The 22787-nt window shown below is 39.0% G+C and overlaps 1 protein-coding gene across 8 annotated transcripts in view; it reads right to left on the minus strand.

The window, feature by feature from the left end:
* The window catches only part of TPRG1 (tumor protein p63 regulated 1), a 219753-nt gene that overhangs the window by 88183 nt on the left and 108783 nt on the right, over positions 1–22787 (minus strand). For all 8 annotated transcript variants that reach the window (XM_050776422.1, XM_050776426.1, XM_050776436.1 and 5 more), the window contains one exon: positions 16157–16248. In XM_050776422.1, coding sequence (XP_050632379.1) covers positions 16157–16248 — 92 coding nt within the window. The remainder of the gene's footprint in view (positions 1–16156; positions 16249–22787) is intronic.

Genomic DNA, 22787 nt, shown 5'->3' on the forward strand with positions numbered 1-22787 from the left:
ACCTGGGAGAGTAGTATTCCAGGTAAAGTGAAACACTGTTGCAAAGTCCTTGAGATGGGATCCATGCAGGTCCACCAGACAGCAAGGAAGCCAGCATGACTGAGGCAAGAGAGCAAAGAGAATGGAGGGAGATTGGAGCTGAAGCCAGATCACATGCACAGACACAACACATTTTTTTTGCAATTTATGACTGTTTTTCACATGAAATGATTATGACCCCTCACTTTACAGATGGAACAACCAAGCCTGAATAAAGTGACATGGATGAGGTGACAGAGCCAAGGCCAGAATCCAGCTGACCGTCATCCCAGGCTACATACGTTCCATCAAGACGCTTTTCCCACTTGTTTTCCTTACAGGACCAGGCAATTTTGCTCTCTCTACTGCGCTACCATCAGTAAGAGGATATTTTAAAAGCTACACAAAAGAAAAGAATCTGGACACATGCCCCTCCTTCTCTCTTTCCCACAAAACCGCTGAATAGCTCAGGTACTCTACAGCACACCAGGAGCTAGCAAGAGGCCCACCCCTGACCAGCCTTCTCCTCCTCCGAATTCACTTGAGGGGATTCACTTGATCAGAAGCCAAGGAAGCTGGCAGGAGAACAAGACCTCATTATAAGGAGGCTGCAAGGAGGGAAGAACAGAGGGACAAGATAGAACAAATGTACACATCTTGCCACCTCCATTGTTTTATTATTGTAAGCAGGAGAGAGATCTGCCTACTGTAGTATGTTCGTTACAGCTTGTATGGTAGAGGGGACACAGCCCAGATCAGGCAAACCCAAGATGAGGCAATATGCTGTAAAAATACTCTAAGAAATCCCACGGAAGCCCGGCCACTGTACAGTTGGGCTTCCTGGCACCCGGAAAGACACAAGGAGCAAAAGCTACTCCCTCAAGAGTAGTCTCTGTCATGCTTCCTGTGTCTCTCTATACACCTCATGTTTCTCTTGACTGGTGCATGACTTCTACTACCATAAATATTCATTCCTCTTTACTTGCTTCTTGCCTGTGGCCTTTAATTGTTTCCTTAGTCCTGACTGTACATGAATTTTCAGATCTGCTCTCAAAACTAACTGTGGTATCTCTGTATCTCTCAGTTCAGATTCCCAAGATAGATAGTTTTGTTCACCGAGATCATTTCTTTAAGCTCTCCCTTTGGGTCACAGGCTGTCTAATGACTTAACCTCTCTTTGTCCAGTCGGCTATGGCCAAAGGCTGAAGTTCCACCACAGAAAATAGGAACTGCCTTCCAGTTAAGAGCAGTTTATTCTTTTTAAGAATTGTTTTAGCTATTCTTTTTTTGGTCCTTCCACACACATTTTAAAATAAATGTGTCTATACCTACAAAAATATCTTGCTTAGATTTTGATAGGAATTGCGTTTGATTTGTATTTCAAATTCGAAGATAACTGACATCTTTACTATGTTGAGTCTTCCAATCTACAAACCCAGTATGCCTCTTCATTTATTTGGATCTTCTGTGATTTCTTTTAGGAGCATTCTGTAGTTTTCAGCATACAAGTCCTATACATATTTGTGTGATTTGTACTTAAGTAATTCTTCTTTATTTTGCATGATTACAAATGTTATTGCATTTGTAATTTCAGCTTTTACTTCTTTATTGCTAGTATGTAAAAATATAACTGACTTATGGTGCTGATCTTATATTCTGAAAATTTGCTGAAATAATTTATTAGTTCTGGAAGGTTTTTTTGGTAGACGTCTTATAATTTTTTAAATAGATTATCATGTCATACACAAATAGAGATAGTTAATATTTTTCCTTTCTGATTTGTATGCATTTTATTTTATTTTTGCCTTATTGTGCTGGCAAATATTTCTAGTATTACATTGAATTACTAGAGTATTCAATGTCGTGAGAATGAATACCCTTTCTTTGTCCCAAGTCTTAGGGGGGAACCATTAGACATTTCCCAACAACATGATGTTACCTATAGATTTTATGCAAATTTTTCTATTAAATAGAGGAAAGTTTTCCTCTTTTTTGGTTTTATCATGAGTGGGTGCTGAGTTTTGTCAAATACTTTCTCTGCATCCTTTGATATGATTATATGATTTACCTGCTTTGACCTGTTAATATGGTTGATTATATTGATTGATTTTCCAAACTGAACCTGCCTTGCATGCCTAGAATATACTCACTTTTTACACCAATTTTTTTAAAAAAATTACTGTGTTATATTTGCTATTATTTTAAGAATTTTTGCATCTATAGTCATGAGGAATACTGATCTATAGTTTTATTTTTGTACTCTTTTGGTATCAGGTTATAGTGGCTTCACAGAATAAGTTGGGAGTATTTCCTTCTGCTTTATTTTCTGGGAAAAAAAAGTAAATTAATGTTCATCTTCTGTAAATATTTCATGGAATTCTGAGCCTAAAATTTTCCTTTAGAGGAATTGTTGTTGTTGTTGTTGTTGTTGTTGTTGAGACGGAGTCTCGCTCTGTCACCCAGGCTGGAGTGCAGTGGCCGGATCTCGGCTCACTGCAAGCTCCGCCTCCCGGGTTCACGCCATTCTCCTGCCTCAGCCTCCCGAGTAGCTGGGACTACAGGCGCCGCCACCACGCCCGGCTGATTTTTTGTATTTTAGTAGAGACGGGGTTTCACCGCGTTGTCCACGCTGGTTGCGAACTCCTGAGCTCTGGCAATCCTCCCGCCTCGGCCTCTCAAAGATTATAGGCGTGAGCCACTGTGCCTGGCCCGGAAATCTTTAATTATAAATTAAATTTCGTAATTTTAGAGCCGGGGTCTCTCTGGCACCCTGGCTGGAGACCAGTGGCGTGACCATAGTTTTACAGTTTTTTATTTATTATTTATTTTTCTACAAATCACACACAAAAAAGTTCACTGAAATCAACATTTGAAAGAACGCTGATGTGTTACAACTTTACATCGATTGCATTTTTTAAGTTACAGTGTAAGAAGGGTGTAGTAACAACTTGTATCAAAACAGCAGATAAAGAAGCTTCTGTCTACTTCACAGTGAGGGCTACAACTGAGTCAATCTCAAGGTAAGAGGCAAAAACATGACAGCTCCAAAGCACCCAGCATGACTTTTGAGAAAAGAAAAATTCAGTTCAGGGGCTAAAACTGCCCACACTGAGCAAAGCCCTGTGCCAGGGACAGAAGAGCAGCTGCCGCGGCCCTCCCTGTACAGCAGTCCTGCTTCCTCCTCCAGGAACTCTGGTGGGAAAGGCGGGGGAGATGCTCACCAATTGCCCTGCTATGGAACTGAGGCCTGACACCAGGACAGGGCTACAGACAATCCCAAACTTCTGGGCTCAGGTGATCCTCCTGCCTTAGCCTCGTAAGTAGCTAGGACCACAGGCGTGAACCACTGTGTGCCTGGCTAATTGTGTGTGTGTGTGTGTGTGTGAAGACAGGTTCTCCCTATGTTGCCTAGGCTAGTATCCTGGGCTCAAATGATCTCCCCTGCCCCTGCCTTTAGTCTCCTGAGTTATTCAATTTCCCAATTGTTACAGGGCTATTCAGTTATTTTTTTTTCTTTCATGTTGAGTGAGTAGTAATAGTTTGTGTTTTGAGAAACTGGTTCATTTCATCTGAGTTGTCAAATCAATATGTGTAGAATTGTTAGTTATAATCCCTGATTGTCTCTTTAACATTTGCAGCGTCTGTAATGATATGTTGTGATATCCCCTGTTTCATTCCTGATAGTGGTAACATTGGTAACTTGTGTCTCCTCTTTTCTCTTTCTTTTTTTTTTTTTTTGTCAGTCCTGCTAGATGCTTTCCATTTTATTGATCCTTTCAGAGAGCCAAATTTTTGTTTTGTTAATTTTTTCTATAGTTCTTTTGGTTTTTTGTTTTGTTTAATTTTTTCATTGATTGCTATTCTTATCTAAGTTATTTACTTTCTTCTACTCATTTTGGGATTGTTTGCTCTTCTTTTTCTAGTTCTTTGAAGCAGGAGCTTAGGTTGTTGATTTGAGACTTTCCCTTAATTAATATGTACACTTTTTCTTTAGTGCTATAAATTTCACTTTCAGCACTGTTTTCGCTGCATCCCACACATTTTGATAAGTTGTATTTTTTCTTCATTCAGTTTATTGTACTTTTTATTTCCTTTGAGATTCCCTCTTTGATCACTGAATTGTTTAGAAGTATGTTTAATTTCCGAGTGTTTGGACATTTTTCTATTTTTTTAATTATTTAATTCTAGTTTGACTCCATTGTAGTCTGAGAACATACTCTGTATGATTTTAATTCTTTCAAATTTGTTGAGTTTTGTTCTGTCACTAAGGATATGGTAGCTCTTGCATAAGCAAAATATTCCATCAGCATCCATATGTAATGTAGATGATTAAAAAGAATGTGCATTCTGCTGTTATTGAATGAATTGTTCCATAAATATCAATTAGGTCCAGCTGATTGATGGTGTTGTTGAGTTCTTCTAAATCTTTCCTGATCTTCTGTCTAGCGGTAATACCAATTAATGAGAGAATAGTGTTGAAGTCTCAAACTATAATTATGGATTTGTCTATTTCTCATTTCTGTTCTATCAGTTTTTATTTTACGTACTTTTCAACTCTATTGCTTGGTACCTTCACATTTAGAATTGCTATATCTTCTTGGTGGATTGTCTCTTCTATCATTAGATAATATCCTTCTCTGTCCCTGGTAATTTTCTTTACTTAGCATTCTACATTTTTAATTAATTCACATAGCAAAGCATTTCTGAAACCACAGCAACTCTTGGGCTGTGCAGTTCTGTCCCCTGAACAGACCATTGGAAGCACAGCCTTCCTTCTCTTCACCCTTCCTGCTCTACTTGCTGTTCTTAAACCCACCCTACCTTGCCTACAGGACATTTTGGCACAACCTAGGAAACCCCTTAGAGAGAAGACAATGCACTGTTTGTAAATCAAGCAGCATGTTTACTCCTAACAGGCTATCAAAGTTGTTTGTATAACTGCTGTTAAAATGGTCTAAAAGTGTTGATAGCCTCACTATTAAGACTGAGGTCTTGTTTGCTTTAAGGAAACACACTGTCAGGCTCCTAAATAATGAAGACTATGCTTAAATTATTGAGCAATTATTTCCAGAGCCTAATGCATTTCTAACAATGTCAACACCCTACTTGATATCCTTCAGTGCCTTAAGACAGAATGCCTATAGTGGCCATGAAGGCAACATAAAAGCAATGGTGTGCTGTCAATATTACACAAGTTCGAAAATAATCATCATAATAATGTCTAGACTTTATTACCTTGGTATAAATAACTGTCATAACTGATTTCAAGACACCAAGGTGAGGTTCCTGAACAAGAAGTTGGAAGACACACCCACAGATGGCTCTCATGCAGGGGTGAGAGCTGGTTCCCACGCACCATTGCACACTGCGCTAGAGAATAAAGAGGGGCTGGTGTAAGGCAATGGGCAGTGGCAATGTGTTGGCAAGCTGGGAGCGCACAGCCTTTCTGAAGGCATTCAAAATTAGATTTAAAAAAACATGGAGCAGAGTGGAAATGGCCTATGGATCCCCAGTTTGTGACTCCAGAAGAGAATATGATCCAGACTCCTTGGACTAGCATTCAGAATTTCTTTACGTTCTCATTCTTTCCTATTTTTCTAGCTTGTTTCTAGTTCTCGCACTCTTGCTCACTATAATCCGGTCACATTGAACTGTTTGTGATTCCCTGAGCCCACCTCTGTTACTCTGCACGTATTCTTCTCTTTTCGGGAATGTTTTTCTTGTTCTTGTTGCTGTTGTTTGAGACGGAGTCTCGGAGTCTGGCTCTGTCACCAGGCTGGAGAGCAGGGGCGTGATCTCCACTCAGTGCAACCTCCGCCTCCCGGGTTCAAGCGATTCTCCTGCCTCAGCCTCCTGAGTAGCTGGAACTACAGGCCGCGTCACCACGCCTGGCTAATTTTTGTATTTTTAGTAGAGACAGGGTTTCACCATCTTGGCCAGGATTGTCTCAATCTCTTGACCTCATGATCCGCCCACCTTGGCCTCCCAAAGTGCTGGGATTACAGGTGTGAGCCACCGCGTCTGGCCTTCCAGGAATGTTTTATAGCATCACTTCTTTTGGAAATCCCTTCTCCTTTTAAAATCATGATGTCTTCTTTACCTAATGTAACAATACACAGTGAGTTTTATGTTCCCATGGAATCATTTGTAGGGCCATATATCAGCATGTATCATATTCTGTTGTGACTTTGTTTACGTGTCTTTCTTTCTCACAAGACTGAGAGCTCCTTGAGGATAGAAAATGTGTCTTATTTATCATTGTACATTCATCACTTAGGGCAGAGTTGGGTTTACAGAGGGAACTCAGTAAATACATAAATAAATGTATGAATGAATGAATATAAATAAATACTGCTACTAATAATAGTAATACAAAGCCAACTCTTACATGACATAACATATGGCCAAAAAAAAAAAAAAAAAAAACTGTTGTAAGTATTGTACATTATTAAGTAATGCAATCATTGAAATAACCCTCTTAAGATCCCCATTTTATAAATCATAAAACTGAGGCCCAGAGGACATAAGCGATTTGTACAACCATGGCCAAATAGCTAAGTGATAGACCTAGGCATTTCGCTGCATCAGACTCCTTTCACCTCTTGACTTTTTCTGAGTCCTCCCTAATTGGTAGCAGTCATGAGAAAATGAACACTTCCAAGTACATTTGTGACTGTAGCAACTAAGTGCCCTCACTGTCTTATAATGCAGGTCACTCAGAGACCATTCGCTATCAGGACAAGGTTGCTGCCATGGTGAATTTATAGAGAAAAGCAATGTGTTTAATTAAGTGGTTGTCAAAAACACCCACTTTTGTTGCTGCCAGAGTCCTGCCACAGGTCATTAACATCTTGATAGATTTGAGGCACTTTCTAGCCTGAATGCTTTCACCGGAAGACAGAAGCAAGTCTTACTGGGCTTTGAGCTGCTTGGAGGCCCATGGACGTGGAGGCAGGACACAACAGATGGACCCTGCTAGTATCAGCCAAGGGCTTCATACAGTGGATTACTTGATCAGAACTAAATCTGAGCCAAGTGTGTGGTAAGTTCTGAGCCCAGCCATATGCCACACACTGTACTAATCACTGGGAACTAGGCTGAGATATGCTGAATATAAGTGAATCAGAACCAGGCCCTGCCTGAAGGAGTGCCTTCTTCACAATGTGCACAAGGAACTACACTGTGTCGTAAAACGTGAGCACAAAGAGGGAGATAAGATTATTCCGGCTGAATCAATATGGAAAGGCTCTGTGGAGTTGGTATCCCTGAATGACAGGAGAGGCCTGGGTCAGCAGAAAAAAGGGAGAGGCATACAAAACAGAGGAAATGGGGTGAGTGCAATCATGAGGCCAAAGGATAGCACCGGAAATTGGGGGAAACAGCAGGCAGTTCAATTTGACTGATAGAATTTGTAAAGGCTCATAATGGTAAGTAAGGCTGGAGAGAGAAACTCAGTCATGATATACAAGGGCTTGTGGATGCAACAGACATATATGGAAGCAGTGAGAACCCACTGAAATTCTTACACGTGAACATGAGAGTGATCTGGACCAGCATTTTTCTCAAATTTTAATGTGCATAGGAATCAATTGGGGATCCTGTGAAAATGCAGATTTGTGTTCAGCAGGCCTGGCTGGGGTGGGGACCAAGGGTCAGCATTGCTAAAAAGCTCCCAGGTGATGCTGGTGCTGCTGAATTCAGGACCACACTTTAAGTAGCAGGGGTCTAGACTAGATGAGCGTGTACAAAAATCCATGGGGTTGAGTAGAAGATGCAATTCAGAAATGGTAATTTCCATAGTACTTTTATCATTCGGTTCCTTATGATTTAATAAGGATTAGAAATCCCTGATTTCCAGGTTTTTTTATCTTTTTGCTTTTTAATTATTGGTAGTAGTGTTTTTATTATATAATTAGTTTAGCAATCCTGATAACATAATGAGACTGTGACAAGGTAAAAGTGTGATTAGCTTTAGTCCATCAGCATTGCATTTGAGTTTTTTGTTTTTCCTGGTCAAAGACTAAATAAAGTCAAATGAACAGCAAAAACCAGAGAAAGATCTGGAGAGGAAAAGGTCTCTGAACCTGCCCAATGAACCCCTGATCCTCTTCCCTGCAAAAAAAAAAAAAAAAAAAAAAGACAGTCAACAAAGAAAACAGACACAGGCACAAAGATTAATTAACCAATTTGAACTGCAGTGATCACTGTATTGGGAGATGAAAAAAAAAATCACAAAGGCAGCAAGAGCAGTGTAATGAGAAGACAACTAGCCTGGGAGAGAGGTGTCATGAAGTCAAGCCCTCCTGTGACCCTTAATAAGTGGTTGCCCTTCGACAGGTCATTTAATCTCTGGGTTTCTTCATCCGTAAAATAAAGCCAATAGTTCCTCACTGCCTGCTCCCATGGGTCTGTTTGAGAATTGCATAGGATCGTAGGTGTGAAAGCGATCACACACAGTGTCGCTTTGGGGACCAGGATACTTAAAAGAGGCAGCCCTGTGCCTGGAAAACAATCCCTGATCACCTATTCTTCAGTGTTCCTTTGTCTCCCAGGCTGCCCTTTTCTTTATTTAAAGATCTAATAGAGCCCTTTCTTCCGCAGCATCTTCCTAAATGAAGCACAGATGCCCTTCACACTTCCACTTACTGCACCAAATCCAATAAGCAGCATTCTCTGTTTTTCAAATAAGTTTTTGCAGGGGAGATCCAGCCAGTATGCTCTTCAGGGAATGCCAAATATGAAAGAGGCAACCCTTGTCCATCTAAGATTACAATATAATACTGAGGCACATGTGGCATCTTTGCACAACAGTGGAAAGGCTCTTATGGCAAAAGTGAAGGCAACATACCAGGCTGGAACCTTATTCCTGCAACTTCAGAGCTGTGTTACTCTTCTGAGCCTAGATTCTCTCATTTATAAACTGAAGGTAATGTTTCCTACCTCAGACTGTTACTGTGAAGATTAATCGAAATGAAGAGACTTTTTAAACTATAAAGTGCTATAGAAATATTATTATTGTAGAAATAGCCAAAAATAAATGGGGATGCTTCATAGAGTTTCATTTATCTTTCCAATCATACAGTCTTACTCTGCCCCACTGATAGATATTTCCTACTTGGAGATTCAGTTTTGAAAGAATAATAATAAACCGTTACATTGGTGTGTCATTGACAGTTTGGACAGTAATTGTCTGATAATAGGTGAATGATTGAGTAACTTTATAAAAACTATATGGTAATCAGGAAAAATATAAGGAAAAAACTAAGAGAAGTTCCATTTAGAGAAGATCATGAAAATTATATACATTTGCACTTTTCACAATAGCAAAGAGAGAGAATCAACCTAAATGTCCATTAATAATAGACTGGATAAAGAAAATGTGGTACACATATACCATGGAATACTATGCAGCCATAAAAAAGAATGATATCATGTCCTTTGCAGGGACATAGATGGAGTTGGATTTGGAGGTCATTATCCTTAGCACACTAACACAGGAACAGAAAACCAAATACCCCATGTTCTCACTTATAAGTGGGAGCTAAATGATGAGAACACATGGACACATAGGGGAAACAACACACACTGGGCCTACCAGAAGGTAGAAGGTGAGGGGAGGGAAAGAATCAGGAAAAATGACTAATGAGTACTGGACTTAATACCTGGGTGATGAAATAATCTGTACAACAAACCCCCATGACACAAGTTTACCTATGTAACAAACCTGCACTTGTACCCCTGAACTTAAAATAAAAGTTAAAAATAATTATATGCATTTGTTCTCATAATAGCAAATGCATGGACATCAAAACATTTGGTGCATTTTAAGTGCTCAATAAATGCCATTATTAATATGTAACAATTTTTGGCAAGAATGCATAAATATAAGCTGGAATAATATATATATAATATATATATCTCAAAAATTAAAAGTGGATGTGCTTCTTTCAAGAATAGTAAATATCTAATGAACTAAAGGACCTATTACACGGGGAATCTTTGCACAACAGAGGAAAAACTATTAAAACAAGAACATATTAAATCGAACATTAAAGCAAAAAAGGACATATTAAAACAAATTCGCCAATTAAAAAAATTAAAAAGACAAACCCTATCCAAGTTCACCCAGCTTTACTGATAGTAAGTAGTAGATCCAGGATTCAAAGCCAAACCTTCTGATTCTGAATTCAGTGCTTTCTCTATGACACCTGGCTGACTCTTCAACTTCACTTTGATTCTACTGTCTATATGTTATGCATAGACAGTTCGATTTCACATATTAATTACACTGAAGCCCTGAGATAGACACTAGGTGGACTTGGGGGAATAATGAAACATATTTTCAGTATCTTTTACAAAGATGAAGAGCAAGAATTACCGCTTCTTAGATACCTTAGGCAACTACTCTCAATGAGGAATAAGAAGAATAAGAACAACAATCCACCACGACCACTTCACACTAACGTGTGTGGAGGAAGGCGCTGTCTCCTCCTGTCTCTTTAACCATTGTAGACAAAGACACCTCAAACACATTCTGCTGAAGAGCCATTTTATTGCCAACATATCATACTTTTTGAGATTCCATAGAGTGTCAAGACGTTCTCCTTGGTGCCGGCTTAATGGATCGGTTCTAAACGCATACACATAATTTTTAAAATAATCGCTTTGTTTCAGAAGGGCCAATAAAAGGGTAATAGGAAACTGCAAGGTGGAAATAAATACTATCCTGCCTTTGTAGCTGTATATAACACTCCTGGATGAGCTCGGCTGGAGGCCTGAATCCCAATTGAAGATTCATTAGAATTCTCTTAATGATGTCAGCTAAACTGGGATCTAGCTGAAGTTTAGGGCTGCATCTCTCCAGTGCCCCTCTTGGACTCTCTGTTTATTCTCTTTGTGTTCTCTTCCGAAGTGCCTGCAAACTTGTTTTTCTGATTTTATTGAATAATGTGTCCATGTCAATTTAGAGAATCACAAAGCAGCTTACCTGAATTAATTTGAGTACCACTTCTTGGAAAATGACTTTACCAACTTAATGTTAGTAAAATAAACAACATATGCATTGTTTTATTCTTCTGAAATCTGAAAAAATTCTCATTTCTGATTCACATCTAGTCCCAACAATTTTAGATGAAAGGTTGAGGGCCGATAGTGATCTTTATAAAATGGAAATTGATTGTACTTTCTCAACCCTTCAGTGCCTCCCCATCACATATGGGATAGAACCTAAGTTCTTTAACATGATGCAAAGGCACTTAGGCTCTTTTCCAGTCTCTTCTCTTGACAATTCCCACCTTGCCCTCCTACATCAAACTACTTCTGATTAAAGGACTCTGATCAAACATGACTAAAGATTGAGCTGAGTTCATCAATCAACTCACCCCTGCATCTTTGGAAATAATTAGAACCCAATCAGCCTCAAGGCCAATGCAGGGGTGCAGTCTATTTTCCTTGCTCTAACACTTACACGTTCCTCATTTGGGCACTTCATGTTCTCCAGCCCACATTCCTCATTTATAAAATGGGAATCATAAAACCAACAAAGTTGTTGTGAAGCTAACATAAGTTCGCAGATGTGAAAATAATTTATAATGTGCTATACACAGTAAAAGGGCTTTTACTCTCATCATTCTGAAATGGGAATCCTTGTTCCAAAGCCAGACATGCTAGACAGGCAGCCAGGTTGCTAGACAAGCAGCCAGGAGTGTCCCATCTCCATGAAATGAGCTAAAAGTTAATGTGCATGAAGCTCAGTCATTTTTGTCATACATAAAAGAGAATCTTGTGTGGTTGGTGAGGCTAGGGCAGTTGGTCCACATTACAGCTCCTGTAATTCATAAGAACTAAATAAATGGGTCTCATTCCGTTATAAAAAGAAGCCAGGAGTAATTGCAAGCTCTCACCTTTCTGGGCCTGCATGTTTGTTTATTTTGTTTAGTTTTTTTGTTTTGTGGTTGCTGTTGGGGGAGTTGGGATTTTTGTTTATGTGTTCTCATTGTTGTTGTTTTTGCCTTTCCCTACCTTGGTGTGCTAGAATTTTCAAACAAACAAACAAAAAGGCTTAAATATGAAAGGCCATTCAAATCCTCCATGAATGCTCCTCTTTTTGACAATTATTTTTTCTTACTTTTCTGCTTGAAAAGTAACAGTGGCTAGACTAGGAACCTTATTTATTTGGACCAGATGCCTGAACCACCGTCTTTACAACTAGCAGCTCTTTCCATTGCATAATGCATCTCGGAACCCACGAAGAAAGAAAATAAACTGTCAAATTCTCACTATGGCAGAAATGACTGAAATCAGAACTTCTCCGGAAAGTAGGTTTTAATGGGGAAGAGGAGGTAAAGGATTTTGGCAGAGAGAAGACCTAAAAGAACACCAAGGAACTACGATTTAAAGGAGATGGATGGGTTCCAAAGTGCAAAGGAAGAAAGTCTGCAAGCAAACAAGCAAATATGATAGTAAGAAATTGCATGTATGCAGGACTCATCCCTCATTGTTGTAGTTAATTTAAATACCTACCACAAAACAAAAGAGAAATGTAAAATGAGTTTCTAGATAGGCCTTACCAACTTTTGAGCTTCCTATTAGGTTCAAGCTGGGTTCAAAGTTTGGGTCTTTGGGGGACAGCTGTTCATATTTTTCTGAAAACTACTGATGTTACCAATCATTGTAGTTGATGTTAAATCAAGCATGCAGAATTGTAGTGCTAAGCTTCAATACAATTCATAGTCTGACTTAGCTTTGGACAATTTATATCGACACATCTTTATAATCACTGAATAAAAATAATCAAGCAAACAAAAAAGCATATTTCTATATAAATAAAACTAATTAAAATGTGCAATATTAAATAAATTACCAGTTTTGTTATCTGAGAACTCAACAACAGCCCTGACTAGATTTAGAAATACCACATTTATGTATTCTTTCTTGTAAGGGAGTTGCAATCTAGAAACAAATTAGTTAAGTGTTTACTACTGATTGGATCTCCAAAATCTATGTTGACACCTATTCTAATCAAGGCCGACTATTCATTTGCAGAAGTCAAATTTCACTCTGGATGGAAAGTGGGGAGTGGGAAATGAAATGAGTGTTGGTAAAAGTGAATTAGGAAAAAGCCTGAATTACAGAGTTTCCTTTTCATTAGCGGTAACCCAGAAATGACAGAGATGGATAGGATAGAAATGAAGGCGGACACTACGAAAAAGAGCCTCTTACTAATAGTTACTACTTGTGAACTAAGAGGGGCACTAACTGCTATTGAAAGTCCATGTGCTAGGTGTTTTGCTAATTTACCAATGTTATCTCACTTGGTCCTCTCAAGAATTCTTCAGATACATACTATTATCTCCATTTTATGCGTGAAGAAACAAAAACCCAAAACTGACAGATAGGTTGGTGTCTAAGAGTTCACTTGTATTTAATGCCTGGAACGCATTTGGAACAATAGTATAAAATGGTGATCAGTCAGATGAACTCACAGGTGATAATGGTGCTACTTCCCACTGATTGAAAAATTTGTTCTGCTGGCCTGGATGGTAAAACATTCAAGTGTTGCCCTCCTGAAACTTAGTCTAACAAGACATCCTGCCCAGGAGTTAAAGATTAATGATTATTTGCTCAAGGCATAGGAATCACTGAGCTTCTCTGCTGAACCCTTTTGTGATCAAGTTACCAAGCCAGGGCTGGGCGCAGTGGCTCATGCCTGTAATCCCAGCACTTTGAGAGGCCGAGGCAGGCGGACCACGAGGTCAGGAGATCGAGACCATCCTGGCTAACATGGTGAAACCCCCGTCTCTACTAAAAATACAAAAAATCAGCCAGGCGCGGTGGCGGGCGCCTGTAGTCCCAGCTACTCGGGAGGCTGAGGCAGGAGAATGGCGGGAACCCGGGAGGCGGAGCTTGCAGTGAGCCAAGATCGCACCACTGCCCTCCAGCCTGGGTGACAGAGAGAGACTCCGTCTCAAACGAACAAACAAAAAAGGTTACTAAGCCGGAAAACAGAACTTACTAAATTAATCAAGTATCTGAACTGGGTGGTCTAATCAAATTATCTGTTTAATATTAAGTCTTCTGTAGTAAAAAATAATTGCCTTTTTCTCTTATTATGGGGGTATTTTACTTATTATTATAAAGACCATGGTATTACTAATATTTACTTGACGGGGAAAGAGATGGTCACACAAACAATATAATTTCTGGGAAGGCTAGAAATGTGACCATCTTTGTGGTGGCATCTGCAACCAAAGCTCTTACGGATAAGGTAATCTTTGGGGGGAATGCAGGCAGTTATCAATCAGAGCTCTTACGGATAAGGTAATCTTTGGGGGGAATGCAGGCAGTTATCAATCAGAGCTCTTACGGATAAGGTAATCTTTGGGGGGAATGCAGGCAGTTATCAATCAGAGCTCTTACGGATAAGGTAATCTTTGGGGGGAATGCAGGCAGTTATCAATCAGAGCTCTTACGGATAAGGTAATCTTTGGGGGGAATGCAGGCAGTTATCAATCAGAGCTCTTACGGATAAGGTAATCTTTGGGGGGAATGCAGGCAGTTATCAATCAGAGCTCTTACGGATAAGGTAATCTTTGGGGGGAATGCAGGCAGTTATCAATCAGAGCTCTTACGGATAAGGTAATCTTTGGGGGGAATGCAGGCAGTTATCAATCAGAGCTCTTACGGATAAGGTAATCTTTGGGGGGAATGCAGGCAGTTATCAATCAGAGCTCTTACGGATAAGGTAATCTTTGGGGGGAATGCAGGCAGTTATCAATCAGAGCTCTTACGGATAAGGTAATCTTTGGGGGAATGCAGGCAGTTATCAATCAGAGCTCTTACGGATAAGGTAATCTTTGGGGGGAATGCAGGCAGTTATCAATCAGAGCTCTTACGGATAAGGTAATCTTTGGGGGGAATGCAGGCAGTTATCAATCAGAGCTCTTACGGATAAGGTAATCTTTGGGGGGAATGCAGGCAGTTATCAATCAGAGCTCTTACGGATAAGGTAATCTTTGGGGGGAATGCAGGCAGTTATCAATCAGAGCTCTTACGGATAAGGTAATCTTTGGGGGGAATGCAGGCAGTTATCAATCAGAGCTCTTACGGATAAGGTAATCTTTGGGGGGAATGCAGGCAGTTATCAATCAGAGCTCTTACGGATAAGGTAATCTTTGGGGGGAATGCAGGCAGTTATCAATCAGAGCTCTTACGGATAAGGTAATCTTTGGGGGGAATGCAGGCAGTTATCAATCAGAGCTCTTACGGATAAGGTAATCTTTGGGGGGAATGCAGGCAGTTATCAATCAGAGCTCTTACGGATAAGGTAATCTTTGGGGGGAATGCAGGCAGTTATCAATCAGAGCTCTTACGGATAAGGTAATCTTTGGGGGGAATGCAGGCAGTTATCAATCAGAGCTCTTATGGATAAGGTAATCTTTGGGGGGAATGCAGGCAGTTATCAATCAGAGCTCTTATGGATAAGGTAATCTTTGGGGGGAATGCAGGCAGTTATCAATCAGAGCTCTTACGGATAAGGTAATCTTTGGGGGGAATGCAGGCAGTTATTGACACAATAAGGGCTTGAATGTTAGACTTGGTTTTTATTCTAACTCTGGAAATGCACCTGTCTTAGCTCTCTTCATGATTTCCCTGGTTTTCCTGTTCATATGATTGTATATAAGATCAAATTCAAAGTGTCTATGTTGATTTTATCTATCTTCTTTCCCAGACTTTCTTTCTGTGACACCTAAAATGAGATGAGTAGTAGTTCAATATGTTTATAGGGGGAGTGATTTTAAATAAGAGAGATTAGAATGAGAGAATTAGGAAGCCGATATAACAGTCTTTGAGAGTGGTGATACAGGCCTGACCTAAGGTAGACGTAGTGATGGTTGAGTGAGGGGACCAGCCCAAAAAACAGTTATAGGAGTCATATCATCTGGTCATACATAGGAGTCATATCTGGTCATACCATCCCCATGGAATGCCAGAAAATGTGACTAGCCTGATAATTCAATCATTTATCTTATGTAGCCACCAGACAAATTCTACCACAGGTTCATCTCCTATTCTGTTACAGTGATGTCAAGGAAAACGCTGTATTTCCACGGCCCTTCACTCAGCTGTAACTACTTACTTTGTCAAGAGCCAGAAGCCTTGAACGGTCTCTCCAGAAGTCTCAGCTACGTGACCTTTCAAGTCTTCCATGGCAGTCTCAATGGCCCCCGGCTAGGTGGAAAGAAGAAAATACCTAGTTTAGAGCAGACTTAGCCCACTTTGCTCTTACGATTAGTTAGTATATTCCAGCAGCTTCTCGGGAAAGCTGGTCACAAAGGATATGGTTTATTCAGTTGCCTGTATGCCTAACTGCCTTCCAGAGAACTTAGTCTTGAACTCTAGCAAGCTTTTCTCCTTGGGTGGAGAAAAAGTGGTCTAGGCCCCATCTTCTACAATCTTACTCAGATTTTAATATATAAATGAAGACAGCCACTTTCAGAGGAACAGTTTTCCCAAACAAGCATTATAAAGTTCAAAGCCTTTAGGAATCTGTACATTTTTAAATTAAACCTTTTTTTCTTTTCCTAGAGCACATGTCAATAAAACACAAAATAACCTTCTTCCAACGCTCTGACAATAAATTTTAGCTGACTCAGGGAGATAAACTCGGTCTGTCTCCTCACCTCATTTTCTGCAGCCTTCCCCGAACAGGTGTTACTACTTATAGGCCCAGCCTTAGCTTAAAGATTGATTGCCATCTGTTCTAGCAAGTTCATAGACTCTCTAGCTCGATGACTCTTAAATTTCAATGCCCATCAGAATCACCTGAAGTATGTGTTAAAACATAGATTTCTGGAACTATACCCAGAGAATGTTATTCTGCTGGACCAGGGTGGGACCTGAGAATTTGTATTTCTAACAAGTCCTTGGGAGCCACTCATGGTGTGGAGGCTGCACTAAGAGAACCACTGCTCAAATGTACTTCAACAGATAGAAGGTTGTGCCAACATCAGTCACCTCCAGTGACCCCACTGGCAGGGCTAGATGACTCTGGAGGGGAGTTGCCTATGATTCTATGACAATTTTCCCTACACTCAACCTCTGCTCCCTGTGATGCAGTCTGACTCTTCCAGTCCCACTTGTCCTCTCAAAAATAATACTTCCCTTGATGACTCAACATGGGTATTTTTTGGGGTCTCTCTTCCTGTATTCACATAATTTTGGTCTCAACAAATGTAACTTAGTAGTGAGACTAATATTTTTCAGAAGAAAAAATTGTTAAGTAGAGTTAAAGAGTAATGAAATAATCCTAAAATAAGCATTTTATTGAATGCTTTTATGCCAGGCACTTTGCCAAAGATATGTGAAGATGAATATAATCATGTAGAATTTTTAAAACCTTATTTGCCTCGCTTATGGAAAATAATTGGCAAAGCCTATCAAAATGGAAAGTGATCTATCCTTTGATCCAGATTTTCACTTCTGTGAAATTATACTAAAGAAATTTTTGCATATATACAAAATGACATATCTATAAAGTATTCTTTGCAGGCTTGTTTTTGGATAGCAAAAATTTCTGGAAAAAAAACCACAAACATCTCTCAATAAAGAACTATGGATATATATTATAGGATACATTCATACAATGCAATATGATGAAGTTATTAAAGGTGTGAAGAAAATTGTGTTCATATGGAAAGATTTTTAAATGTATTATCAAATGAAAGAAAAAAATGATCAGAAGAGATGGTAAAATATGCCATTTTCTGTATAAAAAGGAGGACAGGGAATAAAAACAAATATTTGTATTTGCTTCTCTATGCCTAAAGTAACTCTTGAAGGATATATAGAAACTATTAACGTTGGTTCCCTATGGGTCACAAAGAATGTGATGAAGATAGAATATGAAGGTGATGTTTTGCTGTATACCTTTTCAAAAGTTAGACACAAAAAATAAAGCATGTTCTTTACAGAATGAATTGGTAGTCTCTGGATTTCTATCAATCTTCTCACTGTGCAGTTCTTATCTTTGGTAAAAATGTAGGTCAAGCCTTTATAGAACCCAGAAGGAAAATATACCCAGATACAGAATTGTACTCTCCCCTATCTTACTATTATAGTTATTATAATAAGTTAACTTTAGTCATTCAGTGCCAAATATAAAAGTGTAAATACATTGACTTGTGTCTAGGACATTAGGTTTAAATCTCAGCCTTTCTTATGAGGATCCACTGTACACCATTTTGTTATTCTACACATCAGTTTGCTCATTTATTAGATGGATAAGATAATAACTGTAACTGAGTCATGCTACAAAACACTATATATATTATATTATTATATATAAAATGATAAATACTGATTAATAAAATATTTATCATCATTCCCATTATGGCTGACATTATATAGGAAAATAGTTATACCAGAATTTGGGGATCAAATGTTTACTGTAATTGAATAATCAGCTCTGAGACATCATGCAGCCTAAGACAAACAGGGAAATATGGTGGAATAATATGTACACATCATCCGACACAACATAACAGGCAATATTGTCTTTTATAGTCTAGCACTGAATAGTTTTAGTTAAAGCAAACCTACTGGGGGAATTTTGAAAACATATGTGTTTGTTTCCTTACATTTCCTTGAGCTAGACTAGCCTGAGGCCAGTTGTCACACAAATAATGTCCATGTCTGTGCTAATTTTTCTCCATGTAATGAGCTCCTTAGCTAAACAGCAGTGGTATAGAAAAGAATGTCTCTGCAAACTCAGACACTTCGGTCTCTCTTGTCATGTCCAGACTGGAGTCACTTTGCAATGAACACATAAAGTAAGAAAATCAGCTCTAAATCAGATATGTCTTTTAAAGTCAAAGCAAATTTGTCTTTACCTGAAAATGAAGGGAATGTATCGTATCTCATTGTGGTTAGTCCTCTGCTCTCATAAAGAAAAATAATTTATGTTTTAATAGTCTTCACAGGATTTCAGGGTTGGAGGGAATCAAGAAACCTTTTGCCCAGTGAGATGACTATTTTCTACACCAGAAAGAAGCCCACACCGGCAATAACACAACCAATATATTTATTTGTTCCCAATGTGAGAGCAAGACACGGAACCCTATAGCAAGAGAAGAGGGAAAGAAAGAGAGTATGAAAGCCAAATTAGTGTCATGGAAGCTATGACATCTTGCTACACAATGGGAAGTCCTGAACCTGCTTATTAAAGTCTCGTTGCTCACAATAGAACACAGACTATAAAAACGCCACGGGGAACCGTTAATTAAATATTAAAAGATCAAATAGTTTCAGTCCCATTAGTTTGTATGTAATTTACATTCTCGAGTATAAATTTAGAGATAATTCCCCATCCCAAATCGCTTTCAACTTTCTGATAAGGTATCTGCAAATATAGAGTCCTACAGAGAGTTTAAAAATATCTTTCCCCATGTGGACTAAGTATTGTTCCTTTCATAAGAAGTTGCTTTTGAATATCAGTCTCCACAACCAAGAAGATTATCATAATATACCTCTAGTTATTAGCCTTGAGGGGTACTTTTGTTCAGAGAAGCCACTGGGCCTTTTTTAGATATGTCTAAGCAATAATAGCAGATGAACTAAAACCAAAGGAAAAGGTTATCCAAGCAGACTGATGGCAAGTGGTTTGGATCTTTGTTTCTGTGACCTTTCATTCATTTTCCAAAGTCAGAGGCAGTGGGCTGTGGTAGAAAGCATCGAGAGTTCTGGGTTCCAGGCCTGTCTTCTAGTTCTTGCATGGCCCAGAGGTTGCTGGTTGACCTTGGCACCAAGTCATACCTCATTTGTGTGCATCAAAGGTTGGATTCAGTATTCCTCAAGACCCTTCTAGTGGGAGCTCCTAAGCTAAGTCAGAGGCACACAGTGTCAGAAAATAGATAATAGGTTGGAAGCCTGAGGAAAGGAAGTAACATCCCAGAGTGATCCATAAAGGATACAGGAGGTTTAAGGGGCCAGATATACTTGTTTTTTGGTTTTTTTTTTTTTTTTTTTTTTTTTGAGACGGAGTCTAGTTCTGTCGCCCAGGCTGGAGTGCAGTGGCGCGATCTCGGCTCACTGCAAGCTCCGCCTCCCGGGTTCACGCCATTCTCCTGCCTCAGCCTCCCGAGTAGCTGGGACTACAGGCGCCCACCACCGCGCCCGGCTAATTTTTTGTATTTTTAGTAGAGACGGGGTTTCACTGTGATCTTGATCTCCTGACCTCGTGATCCGCCCGCCTCGGCCTCTCAAAGTGCTGGGATTACAGGCGTGAGCCACCGCGCCCGGCCAGATATACTTGTTTTTATGATCCAGTATTGAGAGATGTGTTCTCATATATGAGGTTATGATGCTAAAATTGACTTGTTGGTCAATAGTTAATTTATGTGTCAGTCACCTCTTTGTAAATCTAATTTGTAATTCATATAATTGAGCTTCTTTCTGATTATGGCATTGGCTGTTTACTCCTGGCACTGGAGAAATTGAGCACTATCCTGCCACAGGGAGCCAGTGAGTAACTTTCCTTTCTAGCTTAAAAAATTTAGACAGGAAGAAACCTATATATACAACAAAAGTTAAATAAATTGTAGTATATTCCTATAGTTGGATATTATAAAACTATTAAAAATTGTATTATGGAAGTATGTTATTGAAATGGGAAATAATAGTTGGCATATAATCCCATTTTTACACAAGAAATTGTGTATATATAAGTGAAAGAAAAAAAGAATATGCACCTAAATATATAAGAGCAGATTTAATACATTTTGATTAAATTTGGGCAACGATAATCTTTATTTTACTTTGCTTATTTACATTTTCTAATTTTTCTTCAATAAACCACCTCCTGTGCAATAATTTTAAAACATTTTAATAATATAAAATACCTGACCACATAATTCCTCCACTCAATGACTACCCTTCTGAATGTACAACATATACACTTTAAATTCTTACTCCATGAGAAGTTGATTTCTTTTTAATTGAATCTAATTATAAATTGGGAAATTAGTTCGAGCCCTAGCTTTGCCACTTGCTACCCTCTTGGGCAAGTCAGTGATCACTAACTACTGTGACATTGAGCAAGCAACTCTCCCTTCTCTGAGCCTTGTTTTCCTTTGAGAACAAGTGTGTTGATTATCTCACTGGTGCTCAAAATGTGGTCTCAGGACAGAGAGCATCAGTATCACCAAAGACTTTGTGGAAATCTAGAATATAATGTTTTGCATGGTAAAGATTGAGAAGCATATGACTATATCATCTGTAGATCTCATTTCAGCTTCAAGAAGTCATATTTTATCATGACTCCTTCATAGATTTGAATCTTTGAGATTCTTGATCTTATTGAATTATCCCTTGAGAAAATGAATTAGCTTCCTTTTTACTGCTACAGACCCTATATGTCTACATTTATATCTTACACTGAAGATCATGAAGAGGTCATAGGCATCTTAATGTTCTTTCCTATGACCAATTACAGAAAAGTGGATGTAAAGTCAAGAGAAAAGAGAAAGCCTTTATAACAACAATGAGATGCCATTTATAAAATATTGATAGATGTGTTATGCACTCTACTAAGAACTTTTACAAAGTTAGCTTATTTAAACTTCTATATAAAACTGGTGTTTTATCTATACTTTGTAGATGAGGAAATACATGCATATACATACAATATCCCGCGCCCCCCCCAACACACACACATTTCTCTCCAGTTTTTTTCAACTACCACCCATTAGCAGACTTGTGGTTTATAAGCTAGTAAAGCTGGATCTGTTTTTTAAGTTTATCGTTATAAATTTCAGTTAAGCCAACAGTTGTATTTCCATTGTTCTCACTTGTGTGAATGCACATTTATTTTACTCACATGGCAGTAAGAGCTCTTCATATTATGTCTGTTGGTCTGAATGAGGGCAAATGCTGAGTACCTTGGGAAAATCTCCCTATTGGTCCCCAGAGTCTTCAGGTTTACTTTAGATTCACTAATAATTAGAAGATTTTCCCTCACAAGCTTTTGAGAACTTAAGATTGTTTTCGATACACCTAATGAAAGAGATATTCTTTGAATTGATTGGAATCAGTCATTGAAAACCTTATAAAGGAACCATAAATTCTATTGTACATGGTTAGGAGAGTGTTGGACTTGGAGAAAGAAGATCCAGAATCAAGACCCGGAATCTAGCTGCAGCTCTTCCACAAACATTATATGACTTGGACAGGTCACTTCATTTTTCTCAAATTTCCATATGTTCATCTTTAAAACAAGGATGGTAAGCCCTCTCCTGCCTGCCTCCCAGTATTGCTCTGGGGAATCAAACAGATAAAGGATGTGCGTTTGCTGTATATCCTACATGGTGCAACACCAATACAATCACCATGTGTAGTGGATTTGGTCTCTGTCAGTTTAGCTAAGCTGAAGCTACATTTTCTAGAATTGCTTTTTTGGGTGTGTTTCCCAATTAGGACTGCCAACAATAGACACCTGTGTAATATTCAAAAGGCAGAATTGAAACATAAGTTGTTTTCCCTGTTGAAGATCAGCGCAGGTCACCATGCACTGTGACAACTCATGTTCATGGCAACTGATATCCTGGTTTACCTGATGGCAAGGGGTAGCCCCTGTACCTGCATCTCCTTCCATCACGGTCAGGCTTTCTTTCTAAGATTTTCCTCTTCCTGGGCTGGCTAAGTGTGTAGCTCAGTAATGAAAGCACTAGCTTCTAAAAGTGACCTCACATCATCAAGATTAAACTTGGTGGGAG

The sequence above is a fragment of the Macaca thibetana genome, chromosome 2, assembly GCF_024542745.1.
Source record: "Macaca thibetana thibetana isolate TM-01 chromosome 2, ASM2454274v1, whole genome shotgun sequence".
NCBI classification, from domain to species: Eukaryota; Metazoa; Chordata; class Mammalia; order Primates; family Cercopithecidae; genus Macaca; species Macaca thibetana.